General features: G+C 41.1%; 1 protein-coding gene across 1 annotated transcript; it reads right to left on the bottom strand.

Moving 5' to 3' along the window:
* Positions 1-875: 875 nt before the first annotated feature.
* On the bottom strand, positions 876-18731 carry NAT10 (N-acetyltransferase 10). Its single transcript, XM_051776613.1, has 28 exons — positions 18527-18731; positions 17266-17357; positions 16855-17026; positions 16471-16593; positions 15670-15731; positions 15317-15431; positions 13863-13970; positions 13566-13699; positions 13090-13183; positions 12640-12738; positions 11966-12102; positions 11430-11554; positions 11018-11168; positions 10479-10575; positions 9537-9653; positions 9334-9435; positions 9152-9226; positions 8847-8963; positions 8535-8668; positions 7493-7541; positions 6919-7012; positions 6719-6829; positions 5657-5829; positions 5429-5548; positions 4473-4571; positions 4014-4087; positions 2465-2548; positions 876-1339 (listed from the first exon to the last, which is right to left on the bottom strand). Exons 1-28 carry the CDS (start codon positions 18632-18634, stop codon positions 1246-1248), a joined length of 3060 nt encoding a protein of 1019 aa, XP_051632573.1. The 5' UTR covers positions 18635-18731; the 3' UTR covers positions 876-1245.
* Positions 18732-22522: the final 3791 nt, after the last annotated feature.

The raw sequence follows: 22522 nt of genomic DNA, 5'->3' as shown, positions 1-22522 counted from the left end.
CTTTCACAAGTTCTTGAGAACTGGTTAAGGGCTGCCAGTGCTACTCTTCATACAGCTGGGTGATAAGAGCCCCCCAACAAGCCTTTATGGGCTGCAGCTGCAGATCTCCCTGCTCAGGGCTCAGCTTTTCCACTGTCACCAACTCACACCCAACAGCTCGCAAACCACAGGTTTGTGTTGTGCAAGATCCATGTTAAATACACTTTTAACACAAATCAGCCTCCTAGAGAAGAAATATTGCCTTTACTTAATAAGAAACTGTTTCTTTAGGGTTTGCTAGGAAAAGGAGCTGTGAGATCCTAAAAAAAAGTAAAGGTATTAAAAGTATTGAAGTAAATTTAATGTATCTGCTACCTGTAAGTAAGTAGAACAAAGCTGTGTATCAGCTCTAGGTAATTCTGTTCCAAGCCTTTACAGCATGAAGGAAACATCAAGGGAATACATCAGGTTTGGGACAAGGACATCCTATAGCAAAGGTTTGCCCTGGGTTTGAAGCCTGACAGGCAGCAGACCCAGGGTACTCCAGTCACAGAAATCCCAGTTCCAGACTGGTAACATATTTATTGCAAAGCAAGGACAAGCAGAGCTGGGAGCCCAATGGATTGTCTGTTCAACTGGCCCCTGAAGTCACAGAGATCACCACAACCAGGTGTTGATGTGTTTCCTGGCAACCTGACACAAAACTTTCCATCAAAGCCAAGCAGCAGCTCTGGGACAGCAGGGGAGACAGTGCTCAGTGCTCAGCCAGCCCCAAATAAAAATACATCAAACCCCCATCAAGCTCCAAAGGAACAAGAGTACCACTGAACTGGCAGCTGCAAATATCAAATATCTGCAATGCTAATGGCACAGTCACATATCAAGGGTAATAGATCTTTATCCTTTGTTGTCCAAGCTCTTTTTTAATAAATCACAGAACCAGGAAGATGCAGGAAGTTTACAGATTGAGCTGCCCTCTTGGAATGGGAACTCTGGAGCTGCTAAAGCATCTTCATAACATCCCAGTGTGCTGCAGTGCCTGCTCACACTCTGCAGTCACACTTGATAAAAAAATTTTCATACAGTACCTCCTGGCAGTGTCACTGTTCTTCCCATAATTAAAACACTTTAAAAATGTCTCTTAAGGCTTTTTCTTCTCTCCAGCTCTCATCCTCCAAAAGGAAGTCTATTGATTTAAGGGAAAACAGTACTTCTTAAGGACACACCCAGCACTTGTTAATTCAAGTTCACTGCTTGGCTTTAAAGTCATTTCTTCCTCTTCTGCTTTAGATCTTTAGTCTTCTTAAATTTCTTCAGTTGCTTGGGTCCTCTCGCTATTTCTAATTTTCTTTTCTTCTCACTGGGAAGCAGAAACAAAATCGCTGTTAAAAGTACACTAGACTGTATTTCAGCTGGGAAATTTTTTTTTGTAAAAGGGGGATGAGTATCTAATACAGAAATGTGGTTGGGAGAAAACACTTTCAATTTCTTGGGTCATTTAAACTCAGTGCTAGAAAAATCACAACCAAGAGCCTGACTTAAGATTTTCTAGTGTCCTCAGAGTCTCTAACCCAAACTGAATCCCAAATGATATTGATTTTTAGCTCATGTCATTGCTTTTCAAGCAGTGTGTCCTAAAGGCAATTCAAGTCAGGCATCTGGAATGTAGAGTGCCCAGAAAAAAAAATTACCACTAATGGTTTTAAGCATACAATTTAGTTCCTGCACTGGATTCTGATTAGAGCAAAGGGGACAGAGCTCTGATCTTTATAAGCACTGGCAAGACTCTCTCATTCCTGGAAGGCTTCTGGAAACTCACAGCTTCCAGCATTCAAGGGAAAAAAAAAAAACCAAATAATCAAGAAAGGGTGGAATTGAGATCACATAATTACTTGAGCTGTCAGGCGCCCCAGGAAGGGGAAATAAGCAGACAGGCAAGTCTCAACTATAAATCCCCAAGGAAAAAATGAGAAAAGACTCCATGCTGGGCAAGGCAGAAGAAAGAAGATGGATGAAAAGGAAGGAATTGCAGAAATGCAGATATTTTGCAGGCTTAAGCTCACATTTAAAAGAATTATTCTTTCCTGAATTTGCATTTTCTCCAGTGGCACCTCCACAGGCTCACATCCAGTGTTAGTTCCCAAAGCAAACAGGACAGTCAGGTGGAAAGAGTGACCCAAGGGAGAAATAGGAGCAAGTTCTGAGTATGATCAGGATCAAGACTTAACCAGATCATCAGAAAAAAAGTCAGAATCAGCAAACAAGTTACACGAAGAGAGGACTAAGAGCAAGACAGAACCACTGGATACTAGAGCTCGCAGGGGCTCACACTTTAATTTCTCCAGGAAAACCGGGAATCTTTTAAGGATACTAAGATCAATTTATCTGCATTTAACTCCTAGGCTTCACTCTTTTGGGAAATGTTATAATAAAGGCAGCAGGAAAGACCAGAGAGATCTCTGGGGGTTATTGCAACTTCCTTAACCTTTTCACGCTGACGACGGAAGCATTTTGTCCTGCTTTGCTCAGCACCTCGTTCCATTCTTCATCATCCCCCCGGATAATGTATCTAAGAGGGAAAGGTAAAGGAAAATTCAAGTCAAATTGTTAGCACAAAGTGAAAAAAATAAGGTGATTCTGTCATCAGGCACACACAGCTCTGCAAACAAAGCCACCCAACCAGATCAGAACTGGGAAACACACACCAAGCCAGGCTCGCAGTGCCTGCATAGTACAGTTTGTCTGGATCAATCTGGGAAAAACTGAAGACCTACAGCTTTTCTTTTGAAAAGAGAAATTAAAACAATTGCCATTCAAATGAGCTCATGTTCTGTGGCCCTTGTCTGGGTGTTCAAGTACCCTGGAAATTATACAGAGATTTAACCGGGCAAAGCAATCATGGAGCAAAATGGAGTGGGTGCTCTCCATCTCAAATTCTTGGGAGATTTAGAATAGAGGAGGCTTTGTTCATACAAGGCTGAACAATGCTGGACAAAGCCTTTTCAAATCAGACAGCTCTATCTCTTCTATTAGTTTTCTATAACCTGTATTGAAAAGTGTTTAGAATAGATTTTTGTCTCTCTCTTCTCATGGATGAGAACAGAAATCTATTTCTGAGAAAAAAAAAGGGAGCATGGTCCAAAATGACAAATAGGTATGTAACAATGCTAAGAAATGGAATTAAAACTTTTAAAACATTCTGGTTATATTATTTTCCTTGTGTGACTGACTTGCAAGTCACTTCAAATCGCTTCCATTCTTATCCTTTCTTCAAACAAGACAAACCAAGATTCAAAGAATCTTTTTATTCCTTTTCTCCTAGCAGAGATCAATCTAAAGCCAAAACAGACAACTCTCCTGGGATGTCAGTAAACAGGATTTATAAGATAAAAAGTGGGAGGAGAGAGAGAAGGGAGAGAATCAGTGGCACGTGTAACTCCTCTTGGTCCAGAAAGAGAGAAATCTGCTGATACATTGAGTAAAAGAAGCTCTGGTTGGTTTTAGTTTGGGGAAGGGGGGTTGGTTTGTTTGTTTTGGGGTTTTTGGTTTTAGTTTGGCTTTGTTGCTGTTAAAGAAGAGAATATTAAAATTAGCCAGGTACTATTTTCACTGGAGTTGCACACACAGGACAGCAGCCACCAGGATCTGGGTATCCCAGTTTGAGGAAAATAATGACTATTTCTAGGAGCACAGGAAACTGTAAAATTAGAAACAGTCCACAGCCAGGCAGCTTGTTTTATCAGTCCATATTTTACAACTAAATAACTTATATACATGGAATATAAGATCAAGATCAAGGCTGACACAGAGTAAGAATAATTGATCATTTAAGTGACATGGCCACACAAGACCCCAAAAGTTTTCCTCAGCAGAGCAGTATATTCTTATGTCACCCAGGTAGGATTCTCTTACCCACTGCTAATTCTCATTTATTGATGGTTTGCAACTACAGCCTTGTGCACGAATCCCAGCAAGACACACTAGTGTCCTAGCATCCAACTGGATATCAGGGACTCATACAGATGAATTCTTACTGTGTAAGGTCCATCTCCTTCAGCTTCATCACTTCTTGCTTGTGTTTTTCTTGGAATTCCTTTGCAGCTTCCTCCTACAACAGGACAGCACAGCAGATGCAATAAGTCCGAAGGGCAATAGCAATGGGAGGAAAATGCCTTTCCCACTGAAAAAGGAATATATCCCTTTATAAACAAACATCAGATGATCCTGAAAAGCTTCTCTCTGTTATATAATTGCACTTTTACATTATTTCTTTACATATAATTGTAATTTTCTGTGAAAAATCCACATTGTAGCTTAACAAAGCATGACTCTACAAGCACATAATGCAAACCTGTCAGGTTTTAGCTACCAGGAAATGACAGACAGGATGTGGAATTCTTTCCATCCAAGAAAATTTAGGTTACCATGCTTCTACACTCTAGGGAACTCCATGAAATGTTTACATATCTATCAAGAAGAAAGTTTGTAATTACCAAATCATCATTTAAAGATTTCAGCGTTGGCTCCATTACAACATCCTTTGTTGCTGCCATTTGCTCCTCCACAGCTTTTTCCTGGACTGTGTTGAACAGCTGAAAATGAAGTGACCCAACACATGTAAAGACCTGCTGATGTTTCTTTAGGGTTATTGCTTTAAAACAAAGAAATGCTGTCTGTCTCCATTAAACTCTTCTAACTTTGCAAATACAATCAGGCAGTTGTTTTTCCATCCTTCTGAAATAAAAAGCCCAAGGCTGCTTCCCGAGGGCAGGATTATATACAGCTTTTATAAAAAGCATCAATATACAATCAGTCAGCACTCAATGTCATTCACATAAATATAGAGAACTCACAGTTTATTAAGCATCATTTATCACCTCTACAATGACAAATGTCAGGCTGCAGAAGCTTTGCTACTGTATCTTGAACCTTAGAGAGAAAGGAAACCAGAAAACCACATCCAAAACTTTCCAGTTGTCTCACTGGACTTCAAGTCTACATCTGCATAACACTGGAAAACATTTTTTTCCAAGAAAGGTTGAGATGCCACCAGTGCAGTGAACGGTGGTAAACAAACGGCTCAGGCTCAGCTGGCAACATGGATTTTATGCTCAGCACTTCTGTCAGAACATTTCAACATTCAAAACCACAAAACAAGCACTGTTATTTGCGAAAACACTATATACAATCAAGGAATGGTTTGGGTTGGAAGGGACCTTAAGGATCATCTAGTTCCAACCCCCCTGCCAAGGGAGTTTTGATTTATAAATCAAGGCCACAAATACCTGCTTTTTCTACTGGGATTTCCCCATCTTACAAAAAAGTGTACAGTCAATTACTGGGGACTTGTTTAAGATGCACAGTTCTGATTCAGCTTTCCATTAGTGCCATACTTTCTGTTAGTGTTGGAATTCCACTGTGGTCCAATAAAACCAAATCAAAGCTGTACCTGGACTACTTTGCGGATGATCCTGTTGAAGAGGCCCATCAACTGACTGCTGGGCAGTTCCACCTCCTTTTCCAGCTGGTCCAGAGATTTATGCTGGAGGCCAATCCCTAGAAAAAGGGCCTAAGGAAATGACATGTTATAGAAGCTTTAAGAGCAAATACAAACACATATTCCCCACTACAGTCCCTGTGTTTTCCCAAGTCCTGGCTCTGTTCCAGCCATACCCACCGACTGTGCAGCAGAGAGGGAGATATCCCCCAGCTGGTTGAGGAAAAACATCCTGGCAATGGTAGGAACCATGTCCATGATGAGGTGATAGTCCACCATGTTGCGGGAGTACATCTCCAACCTCTTCAGGTCGTAGGGGATGAAAACTGATTCCAGCTCAGCACGGCTGATGGCTGAGGGGCACAGCAAAAACACAGCACAGGTGTTAAATAAAAACACAGCCCAGACTGTTCTTCAGAGCTACCTAGGATCTCAGTGTTTAACACTTTATTTTTCCTATTATTGAGAAAGGCCAAAAGCCACCCCACAGGTTCCCCTCCCAGCACAATTCAGAATTCAGTAACACTGCTACCCAGGCTGGCTTGGTTAATCCAAGTCTTTTCAGGCAGACATACATCCATATGAAAAACACTGCAACTGTCAAAACAGACCAGTATATCGACTTAAATATGCCAGAGACTGAAAACAGTGAAGGCTGAGAAACACAGTTTGCCCAGTCTTTAACAACATACACTGGTTTTGCCGGTTCTCTTGTAGCAGCAACCAAAACTCTCTCACCAAAGAGACAACTAAAACCCACAAGACACAGATTACCAAGTTCTCTCCTCTGTTAAGGATATTGAGAAAGCAGAAACTTGCTTTTAAGCCAGAAGTGGGTGTTAGAAGTACCTTGTCTGGCCCCTTTTGTTAGTGCTTGCTTTTGGAAAGAGCATCACATTCCAATTGCCAAATTCCTGATGACAGTGCTCTTCCTGAGAAGCAAGTTGCTCTGCCTGTTGCTGTTCAAGGCTTCTGTTTTAGTTCCATACTGGATCTAGCAGGTGTCAGTCTCCATCTGTGCTCTGTCATGCATTTAGCTGTCACAGTCAGGAGCCCTCTAATTTAATGTTACTTAAATCTTAGATCAAAAAATGTAAGGGGGGAAAAAAACACTCCACAAAAAAACCCAGCAAAAACCCCATCACTACCTGTTTTCAGTGGCAAAAAATGCTGGTTTAGCTTTTAATTAGAAACAGAAGCATTTTTCTGGATCATAGGAACACTGTGACCCAGGGTACTCACGTGGTTGTGGCTGCTGTTTGATATTTTTGTTCTGCAGAATATTCAATGCCAACGAGGGAGAGAATGTGCTGAACTGGTAGGAAAGCAGGGAAAGGAACCGCCTCCTAAAATCTACAGCACAGGACGATACAATAAATTACCTCTGTGGACCTCTACGATAAATATCCCAGAGAATTCTTCTGGAGTTAGGTCAAAGTTACCTTTCCAGAAGGCAGTAAGCCAAGGCTCCTGTTCAGAGTCCTCTTCATTCAGCATCTTCAGCATGATGCAGGAATGCTCCCCAGTCAGGTCATTCTAATAAATAAGATACAATTCTATGATTCTGTGATGTATTTCCCACCATCCCCATGAACCTTTTGCACTCTGTGCTCAGCTGAGGAAGGCAAATATCTTCTAAATCAGCAACAACAACAAACATATCAACTGCTACTGATCACCACTATCTAATGGAAAACCTATGAACTGCTAGAATTTGGTAAATCTCAGTTATTTTAACAATAACCCACATTAATTTTAATTAATAATTAAAAAACTGCACCTCTGCTCTGAATTTTAAAGTGAAAACTACTTAAGAGTCCCACATTCACAATCCTAAAAACTTTACTCCTTTAGTTAACTAGACAGGCCTAAAGAACAAAAATGAACATAAACCAAACCCTAAAAGTAGCCTCAGAAAACATTCCTGCCCCAATCACATCTCACAGAAGGTAATGGAAAGATGCCCAGGAACTTCAGTAGGGTTGGATTTTCACTCAGAAATAGTGTGGTACTTACTGGTGTCTGCCTCAAATAAACTGGCACAAATCCAGCACGTTTCCAAAACCTGGGAAAAGAGGAAACACTCCGAGAATTATAGAGCTGTTGATTGTACAGTAATACTTCTGGTTAAATGCAATTTATCTACTGTACAAGGACAACTAGTGAGTCTCTGAAACATCCCACCAACTAGTGAAAATGAACACTGAAAGCAGTAACAACCATCAAACTGAGGTTCTACCTCAAAGAAGTGAAAAATGATGACTGCAATACCAAAAAAATCAACAAACTTTCAAAGACAGACATGATATCAGTTATTGTATTTCACATGCCTCCTTTAAAAACAGGCAGATGGGGTTTGGACCAATAATACTGTTGCAAAATGTGGAATACGTAAAAATTTTCTTAAGAAAGGATGTTCTTTAATGTTTCATATTTCAAAGCCTAATCAACGAGAAGGGAGACTTCAATGACACACTTAACATCTATCAAACTCCTAAGGGATTTTATATAAAACTATGTGGTAAGATGGAGCTAAAACTTGAGAAATATTAATAAATTATTTACTGCTGCAGTAACTCAGCTTCTCCACGGTAAGAAAAGCAAGAAGCAGCTGCAGTTGCTGGCGAAAAGCATTTACATTAGTCAGGAAACAAACAACTAACTTTGAAGTCAGCAGGTCACAGGAATTAGTGTTTAACTTCTCCCTACTTATTACAGGCTGTTCTTATATCTATAGCCTGGAAAAATTGAGCAGTTAAAGCTCATTATCTGTTTAGAAGGGTCACAGAGGCAACCAAGAAGGGAATGAGTGTGCCCTCAGAAGGAGTCTGAGGAAAAACTACCCGGAATGATGCACTTAGGATCAGTTCTATTGTACATCACAGAAAGGTCTTAAAGGAGAAGTTGGCTTGGAGCTGTTCCAGTTTCAGAAACTGAGGTAAAGAGAATATCCAAGGGCTAAAGCATCTGCATCTATATAATATACATTATTATATTTGTGATTTACATAGTTGTATTTTTGCATTGGATGTAATTAAGAAATAGAACAAAGTCTTACTTGAGCAATCTCGGTGTCAGGCCATAAGACACACCGAGATAGTCCAGGTTCTCAGCTTGTCTCTCACTCAGTTTGAGAAGCAAAGGAGGCAAATCTTTGCGAGGTGTCACAACCTCTTCTAACAAACCAACAGTCTGAAAAAGAAAGTGGAAATAGGTTAGCAGCAATCCTCACAGAAACCTGCAAATTAAAGCTCTTATTCTGTATAAAAATTAAATGTCCTCCTTACAGAGAGGAATCATTATGGAGACTTAAAGTGAAAACTACACATCTTAGCACAACAGAAAACAAAAAACGTACTAAGTTCCATACCTCACTGCTTACAGTTGCAATTTCTTTTGGTTTTTGAATTGTTTCTTCTTCCAAACATGGGAATTTGCCTTCATAGTACATCTGCAGCAAGGTCAGAGCTCTGCTGCCATAGCCCATCTGTGGAGCAGGAACAAACAGCAACGTAAGCAAAAACATGGCTCTAGCTTTTAAGACAGAGCAACAACATTCTCCCCTCAAAACCCATTAACAATCAGTGCAGACAACACTCAGTCACTGCAAAATGTACTTTGTTTTTTGCTGTTTTGCAGCTCCATGGAGAAGGACATGACAGAAAAGTACTTTACCCCCTGATAATCCGGGTGGACCGCAATGCGAACAACGCGCCCGCCGGAGAGGCCCCCGAAATCCGGATCTTGGAACTACACAAAGACAAAAAAGTCAGTTTAAAGAACACGGATGGGTACTCTGGGAATAAGAAATAGTGCTGAAAGTATATTTGGGGTGAGGACACAGTCAAATTACTCACCTGCTCTGAAATGGTCCAGGGAATAAGATCACCAGAGGCTTTCTTTCCCCTCGAGAGGCTGTTCATGATGGACTGGCGGGAGATCTCTCCCTCCAAGCACACCTGCCAGGGAAGGCCAAAACCAATTAACAGAGAAAAAATGTCTTCTCCTACAGCCACTCAACTACATAAGAATCCAAGTTTATACTCAGATGCTCTCTCACCTGAACAACAGCAAGTACTTCTGGTAGTGAATTCTGGGTTGGTGGAACGGGTGGCAAAAGGCAAAAAAGATGGTGGGCAGGTGCATCAGAGAGCATCTGGAGGTCATTGGGTGAGTTCTGGTGGGTAAAGATATCAGAGAGTTGAAAAAATATTTAGAGAATCATTGACTATCCTGAGTTGGAAGGGACTCACAAGGATCATCGAGTCCAGTTCCTGGTCTCGCACAGGACAACCCCAAGAATCACATCATGTGTCTGAGACTGTTGTCCAAATGCTTATTCCATGAGAAGGGCTTCTAAGTCCAGTGTAATGGTAGTAGTATGCTACTAGTATGTACTACCAGTACAATGCTGATGGATGGGAAAGATCCCAGGGCAACTCATGGCTGTCACACTATCAGACAGCATCTGCTTTTCTCAAGTGAAACCTCTTGCTCTAATATGTATGAAGCTGAATTTTCTATTTTTATACAGCTCCTTGCCTCTTTAATTACCAAATCTTAATTTTTGTTTTAAGCCTCAGATTTTTAATACTCAGTACTTCAGTACTTATGGACTTCACCCCTCACATTTACTAGTCACCCATGGTCTTGAAACCTTGAGATGCATTATTCCTCTTTTCAGTAGTACAGTGGTGCTACTCTTTTGGTTAACTTGAGGCTCCTAGAACACGGTAAAAAGAACTGCAAAAGAGGTTCATCACTGACAAGCTTCTAGACTCATCTAGAATTTAGCCTCCAGAATTTCTCAAGACAAAAATATTCCAGTAAATCCAGTATGTTCAGCCAAGACCAAAGCAGAGATCTCGGAGAAAGGATATAGCAAGAAGCAACAGAAGCTGTTCAGAAATCTCAGTGAGAACAATTAGGTTGGCATAACAAGCACTGCTCCCCCCACAAAACTCCCCAGCTGAAATTTTGATAGAAGCAGCACAAACTCTACCTTGTAGTGTGAAGCCACATAGAGGGCCATCAGTCTCTGCAGAAAAACTTCTGATGCTCTGTGGTAACAAAAGAGTGTGTCTCTATTTACATAGTATCTAAGCACAGGGGTTAAGGAAACAACCTCCTTGGGAACAGGGAAAAAGCTTCTCGGTTTATTTTCAATATTGGGGCTACATGCTGGCCTGTGCTTTTTATCTACAAGAATGAATGACACTGAGCAGTGTTTGTAGCTTTCACACCTTTCATCTGTAAAGCCAAAGCTTTTATAACTCCAATAAGGACTTCCCTTCATGCAACCCTTTCTTAGGATTGTCTCTGGAGTAAAACTGGAGTTGGGTAATGTCCTGGTAAAATACACACCAGCAGTGCCATAAGGCAGTGGTAAGAGCTTAACTCCAGAAGTGTGGTCTTAATAAAAAGATGATATGCTAAAATTATCACATTAGCCAGAGAACCAACTATTAATGAGCTTAAAAAAGCCTCCTTCACCAGAAAGCAGTATATTTTGGTCAGGGCACAACATCTGAATAAGGATACAGGTCACATGTCTCGGGCAGTGGGCAGCCAGAGATGATCCTGGTGATGTTGAGACAGTCCAAACACAGCAGGTCATTGAGCCACTTCTCAACTGGGTCCCCAGGGGCGTATCTGATGGACTCGTGGAGGGAGACCTCGTGTAAGGTACGAGCTGCAAACAGATGGCAGAGAACATGTACTGTTGGAAGTTACAGCTGGCAAAGAATCCAGTAAGATCCATGTCCTTTCAAGGGCTCCCAGATTAGAAAATTTTTAATCACGTAGCTTTCATCTCTTGAAAGCTTTTCATCTGAAAATCATGAGGGGAAAAACAGAGGAGAGTTCCTGTATTTTCTGCTTCCCTCCAGTTGCAAAGCACATGGATACATGGGATACCCACAGGGCCACATGGCACAGCCCAGAACTGTCCTACCTGAGGTGAGCTTGGCCGTGGCTGTGGATTTGTTCTCCGCTGTCATGGTCACCTGGGTCTGGGCACTCTGCTGGCGAAGCTGCTGGATGAGCTTCAGCGACAGAGAGCGACCTGTGCCCTCATACCTGGAAAGCAGGACACAAAACTCTGAAGCAAAGAACCAAGGAGCAATCCTGATTCACAGGGAAGCTCCAGCATGGACCCAGACTGCCACCCAGAGCCATGTGCTGCTTTGGGGACTGTCAGGGCCCCAGCCACCTGCGAGAATCGCTGCCTTTTGATGTTCTTGAGAGTGCAGGACCCTGGTAACTTTATAAGCCTTGCCAAAGTGGAAGGAAAATGTCCTTCTTCCCTCCCTAACTGCAGAATCCTGCTTATATATTTGCTCCTTGTGGCAGAGCAGAAGTGCAAGTCCACAGTGGAAGCAGCAAGTACTGACTCGTTATTGTACCAGTATGTAATAAAACAAGTACTGTAGATAATAATCCACTGTCACAACTGCTTCCCCAGGCACACAGTTGCTGCTCAAACCTTACCCATTGATTGTAGAGGCCATGAAAACCAGGTAAGGGCCCAGCAGGTTTTTCACCAGGGGTAGAGGAATGGCAGCAGCTTCATCAATCACCACCAGTTCAGCCTGCCCCAGTTTCATGGAGTCAGCAGGGTGTATGTACTGCAAGGAAAGAGAAGATACTGTACTGCCAACAGCAGCATTCCCTCTCCTGGAATTAGGGAAACGTCAGAGTTGGTAAAGTTGGAGCCCTGAAAAGCTGTTTGTTGTCCTTGTTCCCCACAGCCACCAAGCCAGAGAGTGAGACATGAAAAAAATCCAGTCAGGACAGGGGTTATGCTACCCTAGTAAAGACTGGGTCTTTTATTTAGCACATTTCCACACAAATTTATCTGCAGAGATGATGAAAATAGAGGAAATCTAATCACTAAAAACATATGCTTTTCCTTCGCTGTTCCTTTCACCCTTCTTTGCTTTTATTTCAGCTCCCACAAGGGAGCTTTGTAATCTACAAGTTATTCCCAGAAAGAAAGAAGGTATTTTGTGAAAGTCACTCATCCAAAGGTTTTGCCTTAAAGCAAAATCCTTTAGGACAGTTACACAATCACAGAAAATGAACATGCTTAAAATCAAAACAATTACAGTGTTGGAAAAACCAACGGTTAGGAATAAAAAGTAGGAAGGCAAGAGATCAGTTACCTGGATGGTCTGTCTGTGCTCCTTGAACACATTCACTCTGACTACTGCCTTGTTAAACTCTGGATTTAAAGACTGAACAATCTCATAGTCCAGATGTTCCTGAAAGAAAACACTGTTAAAGCCAAGATCTAAGAAAAATATCATTTACCATCATCATCAAAATAAGCTCACTAAGAGGACACTGTTCTTTCACATTCTAGTTAAAAATTCTTATAAAAGGTTCAGAGGCCTGAGAATTGAGAAATTATTTACTAATGTTATCAACTGCTTCACATAGAAACTGATTTACTCCACTTAGAGAAGGAAACATAACTCCCCTATAATTCATTTTTTGCAGAACATTACAAAAAAAGCTGGTAGCAAAAATAAGTAAAACAATCACAGATGAGATGCAAAACTTACTAAACAGGAACACTATGAAAGTATTGTAAAATAGTCTGCTCCCCTTACCTGATACTGTAGTGCATCAAAGCCTTTAAATATGAACTCAAAAAGAGTGTGAAGGTTATCAGGGCTTGGAGACGTGACAAAGATATTGGAGTAACTGCAGAGAAAAATAAAACAAGAGTTTAACTATTTTCCCAACAAATTTTAAATACAGATTCTAAATAGGATGTTTTCTTTATCTTTTTCTTTATGAGAGGTTGATTTTACCTAATAACCAAAATAAAGCAGATTTCTGTAGACAATCATCTCAATTTATGTGCAATTATTCTGAGTATGTGAGTATGTATGAGACTGTGATTTTCTTATTACTATAAAATATAAAAACTTGAACAACAGTGTACACAGCAATCAAAACATAAAGGAATAAAACTGAGAGATTTAGGACTGGAGATTACAAATATATTCAGACCCTGTCATCTTTTTTTTTTTCAATTAATGGACGCAGATAAAGCCTGGGAGATTGAAGGGGGATCACCTACCCAAAAGCTACTGCTCCAGCAATAGCCAGGCCCAAAGCTGCAGATTTGCCACGTCCCCTGGCTGCTGTTAAAGCCACAGTGCTGCGGAGAGTCTTCTCGGAAATGGCTTCGATAAACTTCAGAACTGCTTTTGCCTGAGGATTATGAAAAATAAGAGCAAACAGAAATCAGCTGTGTTTAAATTGCATTACTTGGAATTAAATTGCATAACTGGTTTACTGGCATTAATGGCAATTACTGTCACATTACTGTGACCTGTCAAGCACAGAGTATTTTGGATTTAAGCCCCACACCAACCTGATCCAGGGTTTTACAGCCATCCACCAGAACTCCCACGGGCTGGGTGTCCTGCAAACTCTCCTTCAGCTCCCTCAGCTCCAAGTCCTGTGGCCGGAGTCTGTCTTCCTACAAGCACAGGATTGACCAGAACAGGATGAGTAAAGGACATTTCAGCACAATTATACCTTTGTAAGGTCTTCTGTGAGGTAGAAAAGGAGATGCAAAAGAAAATGTTACCACAAGAAAAATATAATCCCTACAAACACAAAAATTTATATGGACAGACAGATATTTAACAGTTCAATTTTCAGGCATCTTCAGAAGAATGGTTACACAGAGAGATGTATCCTGGCTTCCCCAAGCTTGCAGGAAAAAAGGAAAGGATTTTTCAGTAGATGTTAAGAAGAAGAGACCAAGCAAAAAATTTCTCAATAATTTAATTAACTTTTCAGTCTTCAGGCTGTACCAAAAGTGTATGATCTTTGTTATACTTGTACATATTGCAATGTAGGGGGAAAAACTATTGCAGCAGCAATAGATCATTTTTCAAAACCACTATCATGATTTTCGAAGCCAAACAATAAACCTGGACACAAACACAGTCAACTTAAGATGGGAATGAATTCTGATTTTCCTTACTGTCACTCAAAATTCCAAAGGCACTACTTTACCCATCCCACAGATAAGCATCTGTGCTTCTGTCAGTATTGTTCTAATGATAAAGGAGAATTGTTTTGCTTTGTTTTTTAAAATTAGTGGCCTATTAAAATGTTTTTACATCTCTGACAGAGCCCACGTTGGTATTTCTTGTGCCACATGACACAGTTCAAAAGGTAAAAGTTTTCTGTTTAAAACTGGTTCCATTTTACTGTAGTTTTACACCTGAAAATGATAAAAGGATACACTTCCAACAATGCAAGTATGTGTGGATTATATTCTGGGAATGTTTCCCAAGATTCAGAAATTCAGAATTCAGAAATTGAAACTACCAGTTTCCAGTTGCATCCTAAGCTTGTAATGTACTTATTTCCAAAGTATTTTCACACTCTCCAAATGTCAAAAGGTCTTTTTATTTGTCTCATCCCAACTGTCCATCAGCCTGAAATTTCTATGTACTTCTGAAACAGCAATCACAATTAAGCCTCACCTCACATGGAAAACAGCAACACAAGAAAATCAATAAATATGGGAAAGCACCAAAAAAACCCCCCAAAACCCTCAAAAAACTAACCAACCAAACAAAAAAGCTGTGACAATAAAAAAACCAAGAAGGAAAGAATATATATCTCCCAGTGCTCCACCCACACCAGGTGTCATTTTTGCAGAACATTCAACTTCCTCTCTGCAAGCCCATTATATTTGATATAAATCAGGGTGAAAGGAAAAATTCTTCCTCTTTAAATCTTAAACATATCATGGGCCAGCTCAAGACTGATTTGTCCCAAGAGGAAGGGGTGACATCCCTCACTGACCTGGGACTGTGGAGGGACAGGAGTGATGTTTGCAATGTGACTGGAGATGGGCAGGATGTTCAGCTGGTCATCAATCACCAGGCAGTTCTTGCAGGAGGCCAGAGACAGGATGAACCTGAGCAGGAAAGCAAAGGCAGCGCAGTAAAAACTCCACTTTTTGGTAATTGTTTCAAACTCTTTTCTAAACAAAGACAATTACAGGTACTTAGAGCTGAGCTCCAAGTTCACCAAAGCAGCCAAAAAACCCTGTTCCAATGCAAACCTATAAGATGCTTTCCTATTAGGAATACATGATGTTCCTCATGCTTTTCTGGGCCAGAGAGCCCAGACCCTTTCCACTCTCAGTAACTCACCTCTCATTAAACCTTCCCACCACATCCTGGTGTGCCTCTGTTCTGTATCGAGAGTGAACATCCTGAAACAGAGAGAAGACATCCCTCTGGAGAAGGAACAGCACTGACAGTGACATCTGCAAGACTGTGACTCCTGGTATAATCCATCTTTTCCACTCTTGTGGATCATAGCCTCCCTTTCCATCCACATCACGCCCCAGACAGAATCCTGATTTCCTGTTTGCTGTGACACACCCACATTTTCCAAATACTTGTTAAAAATGGACTTTTACTACCAATACTTTTATTTATTCTGGCCTGACTTAAAGGTCAGCTCTACCAGAATTTATCAAACACCTTGGGGATGCAAAGAAACAACATTCTATCACTTTAATTCACCCACTGCTTAGTAACAGAAACAGCTCCTGCTCTAGGTGTAAGTATATTCAGTGTGAATATAATTCCTATCTGGAAATACATAGTAGTTGTGGAGCTGATCTCACAAAGCAACAGGTCACAAAACACTCAAAAGACCTGTTTTTTTTAACTTAAGTTGCTGATACATGGGCAGATAGAATAAATACTTTTCAAAACTATTGTGGAACTAAAGAACACAGTTACATTTGTGAATGGCAGGTGCTTCTTCCTTGCAATTCCTTCCTTCCCAGCAGCATTTCAAGGCAGAAATGCCTGAGCATAAGACATTCAGTCAGAGGTGACTGAAAGACCACAAAGGGAGATCAGAGCCCATAATAAAAGCAATAAACAACCACTTGGCATCATCACAATGCAAAGAAAACAGACACATCATGTAGAACGTGCCATGGTCATTGTGTACAGCTGCTTCAGGGAGTTCATTGTTCTCAGGAGAATCACCACAATTCCACCACCTTCCACTGTTTCAACAGTTCTGGCCAACAGGTTTGGAGTCAGGGCTTCAAAATCCTAGGGAATAAATAACATTTCAAAGTTGCCTGGAGTTCATCAGTCCTACTGGAAGGCAGAGAAAGCCTAAAAATATTATTTAATTCACACTTAACATTTGCATTAACAAATGTCCTGTTAAAACTTCTACCACCAAGGCCGCCTCACCCTCACAGAACTTGTAAAATTGGAGTAACAAAGCAACAAATACTATTCCTGCAAAATTTAAATTAATCAATACCAGAGCAATGTCCTTTTTGAGTCCAAAGTTGAAGTCCTCACCTGAAGGACACACATTCCAAAGGTGTTCCCAAGAATCTTGTGGGTTTCATTGTAGTAGCAGTAGCGAATGTTTGTGGCTGCTATGAACAGCTCAAAGGGATCATCATCCTTTATGTTTAAAGTGCCACTCTTAATCTTCTTCTGGAGTTGCCTCATCCTCTTCTTCCTGTGGCTGGAGGACCAAATCACACAGAAGTTTTCTTGGAAAAAGGTTAAGTTCAAGTCCCACTGGAAGTCAGAGCCCAGTCCTGAATATTACTGAGGTTAAAAAGGTGAGGGACAGATTGGTCCAGGGCAACAGATTAAAGTTAGAGCTACAGAAAGAAATCAGAGGTACCAAGTGCTGGTGCCAAGTGTATTATGGAAGCCAAATTTAGTTTTGGATAAGGAAACACACGAGGTTTCTCTTACCTGCTGAAGCCCAGCTCCTTTTTGTAACACCAGAGGACGGAGGGCCTGGCCTTCACCGTGGCTTTGGACAGCATGTGATGCAGGATCACCACCTGTCAGAAACAGAAACGCCCATGAACAAAATCAAAGAGCAAAATATCTGTCCATATTTTATTTTATAGCTATATTTTCTACTGTGCAAAACAAGGATCCTGTGATGTGTTGGGAAGACGACCTTCCTTTTCACACAGTCCTGTGTGTCTGTGCCTTCTCCAGGGCTGCATGACATTGATTTATGCCCAGTTTTCCTTAGTTTTCTTTGGCAGAACTGCTAAAAACTGCTCTGACAGAAGGAGATTATTCCAGGCTAAATATAGTTCCTAGTATTTGTATCTTACAATGGATTTTCCACGGAATATTTTAGTATTTCAGTGAAAACACTGAACACAACCAGACTTGGGATATGCCCTGACAGACCTTACCCATCCACCTTACCAGTAAATTAATGACAACTTTCTTGTACTGCCACCTGATCAACTCCTTATTTTCCAAGTTTTTTGTAACTAAGTTACAAATCCCCTGGAGGATGTGGCACCTGGGGACACGGGTTGGTGGTGGGCATGGCAGTGCTGAGGGAATGGTTGGACTCAGTGACCTTAGAGGTCTTTTCCAGCCTGAACAATTTTATGATTCTATGACCTGACTTATCCTAAAACATCACGTGTTTGCCGTGCTGTTCTTCCCTCTCCCCCATGAAAAACACAAGCCTAGTCTCCGAAATGAAGCGAGTCTGGCAATCACGTTCTTGTATACAACGCTACCAAGTGGGTTCATCTGCAAGACCATTGAGTACATAAAGCACGTTTTGAGCCCAAAAACATCGCGTCTCACAGCAGAGCTGAGACAGGGAAGAAAGCTCCAGCCGGCCAGAAAATGAAAGATACTTTCCCCCAGCTTAAAGTAAATAAATGAATAAACAAACAAATAAATGATTTACCTGTCCTGGTTCCTGCTGGCCAGAAAATTAAATATACCTTCCCTCAGTTTAAAGTAGGTAAGTAAATAAATAAATAAATAGATCCCATTTGCCTGTCCTGGATGCTCATGAGCTTTCTCAGACCGATGTCTAGGGGCAGGGTCTCTAAAACCCGTTTCTAACCCCCGCGCGTGATGCTGGCGGGTTTAACCCCCGCTGCAGGAGGGAGAAGCCTGTGCCGGGGGATTAGGGAACCCCCGGTTCGGTATCACGCCCCACCCTCCCGGTAACTCCGGGCAGCGTTACCTGGTCCTTGCCGCGGTCTCCCACCACCACGAACAGGCTGCGCTGCCGCTCGGCCACGCCGTTCTCGATGAGCACGCGGATGCGGTTGTCCACCTTTCGGCGCTGCATGGCTGCGGGCCTCCCTGAGCCTCCCCCGGCTCCCGATCCCGGTCCCGATCCCGGCTCCCGATCCCGGTCCCGACCCCGGTTTCGCTCCCGCTCCCGGCGCTCCCAACGCACCACGTGGGAGCCACGTGTGACGGAGCGCGGGCGCCGCGCGCCGCGGGAGGACCCCGGGGCTGCCCGCGCCGTTCGCCTGCGCCGCACACCCACACAAACATCTCTAGTTCTTTTTTAAAGTATAATAATTTAAGGTAATTTTCCCCACGGGAAAGCCGCAGCGGAGTTGAGGAAGCACACACACTGGAACTACGCGCACCCCTGTGGCCAACCGGCTCCCAACAGCCCTCACAGACATAGACCAGCCCTCACCTCTCACAGCTATTTTTGGGTTATTTCGGTGGGGTTTGTGTTACTCGCTGTAAAAAGGGGATGAAACCAAACTCCAGCCGCAATGGCAACACCCATTTTATTTTTTAAATCTCTTGTTCTACAGGAATCTTGCTTGCAAACCCTAAAGACCATGTTCCTCTGATTTTATAAAGGTATTTCTTTTCCACCCACTACAGTCCTACGTGAGCCAGACACTGAGTCTGGGTGGCCTTTGGGACTGCAGAGAGGAAAACCAAAAAATATATACATAAAAGGGCATCTGGACACAGTTTTCCCATGGAAACATGACCACAGAAAACAAAACACACATACAGAAACTAATAAACCTTTAGGATACATAACTATCTGATACCAAACCATGAAACCCCCCAAAATGTTATTTTGCTCCTCAATAAATCTAGGTAGAGCTTATAACGCTTAAGCTCTACTGTTTAATAAAACCGTCTCATTAGATTTACAGTTTTCTATATAAAATCCCAAGTTGCAAAACTGTGGAGCTTCAACGAAAAAATGATCAACCTGACTTGAAATTTCAGCGACTTTTCAGAAACATGACATCTGACAGTAAAACTATTCCTAACCTTTCAATACCAAAGTTGAGCCGAGCTATTTGCATAGATATATTTATTCTTAGCTTTTAATACTGCCAAAATTTGGTTTTTAACTCGAACATTTGAACAATGAAGCATTTAAAACCAGGTAACATCATAGGAAAATTTTGTTTAATACCACTGGGTGTATTTTGGGGATATTTGTTTTAAAATATAACAAAAATATGATAAAACTACTGAATTAATCATAATAAAGGCTTAGAATAGGTTTTTTTTTTTAGGTGAACCCAGACAGACCCTGTCACTGAGACAAAATCACCAATGAAGTGTAGCAAGACAATTCCTGAACGTACAGGTACGAAATATTTGCTTGAAAGGACATAAAACATTTAAATAGATTTATTTTTCAAGTGTTTACATAAGCCATGGACCAATTGGTTTCCAACGTTGAGTTTAAGAACTGCAAAGACATATATACAGGTATGTTTAAGGCCATCAGAAAATTTAAACTAAAACTCTGAACACTTATTTTATATGGTAGAAGCATTGCTAAAATTTATTCTAAAACTGGAGAGCTTAAAAAAAAAATACTTTTTCATAATAAAAGTCTAATGGATAATGACTAAAATTTAGCTTGAGACCAAAATTCCAGGTGTACTTTGATTCACTATTTGAACACTTTTTATAGAAATGAGAACTGAGCCAGTTACACCCATGTCATTGTTTTATAGACATTAAAAAGTGAGGGGAAACAGAGCGTGGCTTTTAAAATTAATAACTGCAGCAAGAGCAAACAATAAATTTAATTCAGAACCAAATGTGAAGTTAGGCTGAAGTTTTCCTAATACAGTTCTCTTGTGTGCTGCTCAGAGTGGCTTTAGGATGTGGATTTTGGAAAACAGATTTCCTTCCCTCCATTAAGGCTAAACCCAGAGAGCCACAAATAATTTTAATAGCATTATATTCAAGAATTGAGTTTTCAAGGATTGAAAACTTTTCCTGTCCCATCCACATGGAAAGCAGATGGAATATCATTGAAACACGTTTTAGAAATTAAAAGTCTAATTCACAGTGACAAACCTCAGCTCCAGCTACAAATTTGTGTCTTCAAACATCCATTTCCATCTTTGCAAACACTTTAACCAAGAAGTTTCACATAAGCAAGAGACATAATGTGTTTTTATCCAAGATGGATCCAGCAGCCTCATTACCTGGGCTGGTTAATGAGTTCTTGAGTCCCCCATTATATCCACAGATTTGTTTTTAATAATATGAAGTTCAACCACTTTTCAGTATCATTTGTCATCTTTTCAGTATTTATCTACAGTTAAAACCTCTTCAGTAACTTCTCTCCAAAGTAGTCACTCAAATGCCATTTGGGGAAAGAAGGAAGCTCGATCCATTCTCCAAAGACCTGTAACACAATCAATCTGCCTCAAAAATAAGGTCAGGACATTCTGAGAAGACACATTAAGGTCCCAAAGTTCTCTGAGAGTTTCAAATCCCAGCAGAACGCATTTATTGGTTAAAACAAGAAGCCAACAATCCTCTTCCAACTACTCTGATTGCTGAGATGCAAAAGGCAGTATCTTGAAAAGAAAATAGGAGTTAAGTGAAGTTTAGAATGCTCCACAGCAAAATCCCGAAGTTGTACAGTGTTCTTAATATACGCAGGAACAACAGAAGTAAAATTCAGGACACTGGCCTCAAGTATGAGACAACAGCTCTGATTTCTAAGTTTTTAAGTTTTAGGATGTCCAGGAAGAATCCGAGTTCCCCAAACACAGTAACAATAGGTATAAACATCTGAAGTAATTGAGTGATTAATACCATTTGCTCAAGAAACCTTGAATTACAGCCAAGAAGCAGCAAGAGGCTGAAGGCAGAGGTTTGTTCTCAAACACACCCCACTGCACGTTATCACAGCCCAGATAACAAAGGCCCTGCCAAAATAAAATTCTCAGGGTAGCTGTATATGCAAGAAGGCAGCCAGAACTAGGCTACAATTCTCCCAAAAACACTTCTTGGAAGAATCAGGTAAAACCACCAAAAAGGTGCAACTGCTGTGTGTACCTGCAGGCTTAGACACAGCACTGTGTTATCCTCACTCTCTCCAACACAGGATGTTTCCCCACAGGATAAACACCTCATCTTGGGCTCTGCAATAGAAGTAGCCTTGAAATCCCACCACTTTGCCTCACGATTAACTTCTTGTAACACTCTTGGTTCAAGATATGACCTTTTTTAAAGGAAACATACCTAGGAATGCTCACGATCAGGATGGGACTCAGACCCAGAGCCAAGCTAGAGTAAGGATAATCTGGAGCTCCCCAGAACAGGCCAGAAAAACAGTGAGTGGACCCATGTGCCACAGGGTGACCCCAGAAGAGCTTTCGCTACAGTTTATTAGATGAGATTAAAGGAGTAAGTGCAAATTCCCTGCTTAAACACCTCTCATGGACTTGTTCCTCCTCTCCCTCTCCCAGAAAACAGCAGAGCAGCTGCTCTAAAGGCTGTTCTCACACCAGAAAACGTTTACAAACTTGTCAGGAGGCCCCTTATCTACCCGATGTTTTATTTTAAGTTGGAAAGAGACCCCAAACCAACCCCCAAAATTTTCAGTGGAATGTTCTGATCCATTCAGGAATCTTTAATTCAATATGCTGCATGTTTACTGCCCAACTACAATCAGTTACTTAAGGAGCATTTGGTGTGCAATGGGAAAAGCTGAACATCTTGTGTTCTACCAACCATTTAAACAGGAAGCTGATGCACAAACAAGAAAAAAATAATTAAAGGAATTCACTGTTTTCCTACATCAGTTCGACATTAAAAGGTTTGTCTTTTTATTTGTTTCCAGTTAAAAAACAGTTGGGTCTATTATCTCAGTAATAACCTCCTAAAAAAGACACAGAACAGCAACTTCTCCCCGGCTGCAGTTTTTGGATTGTGA

Source organism: Manacus candei, unplaced genomic scaffold (assembly GCF_025592945.1).
Source record: "Manacus candei isolate 608988 ecotype Guabito, Panama unplaced genomic scaffold, ASM2559294v1 h1tg000009l, whole genome shotgun sequence".
Classification (NCBI taxonomy): domain Eukaryota; kingdom Metazoa; phylum Chordata; class Aves; order Passeriformes; family Pipridae; genus Manacus; species Manacus candei.
Note: the sequence above shows the minus strand (reverse complement) of the source record. Positions and strands in the feature narration are given on the sequence as shown.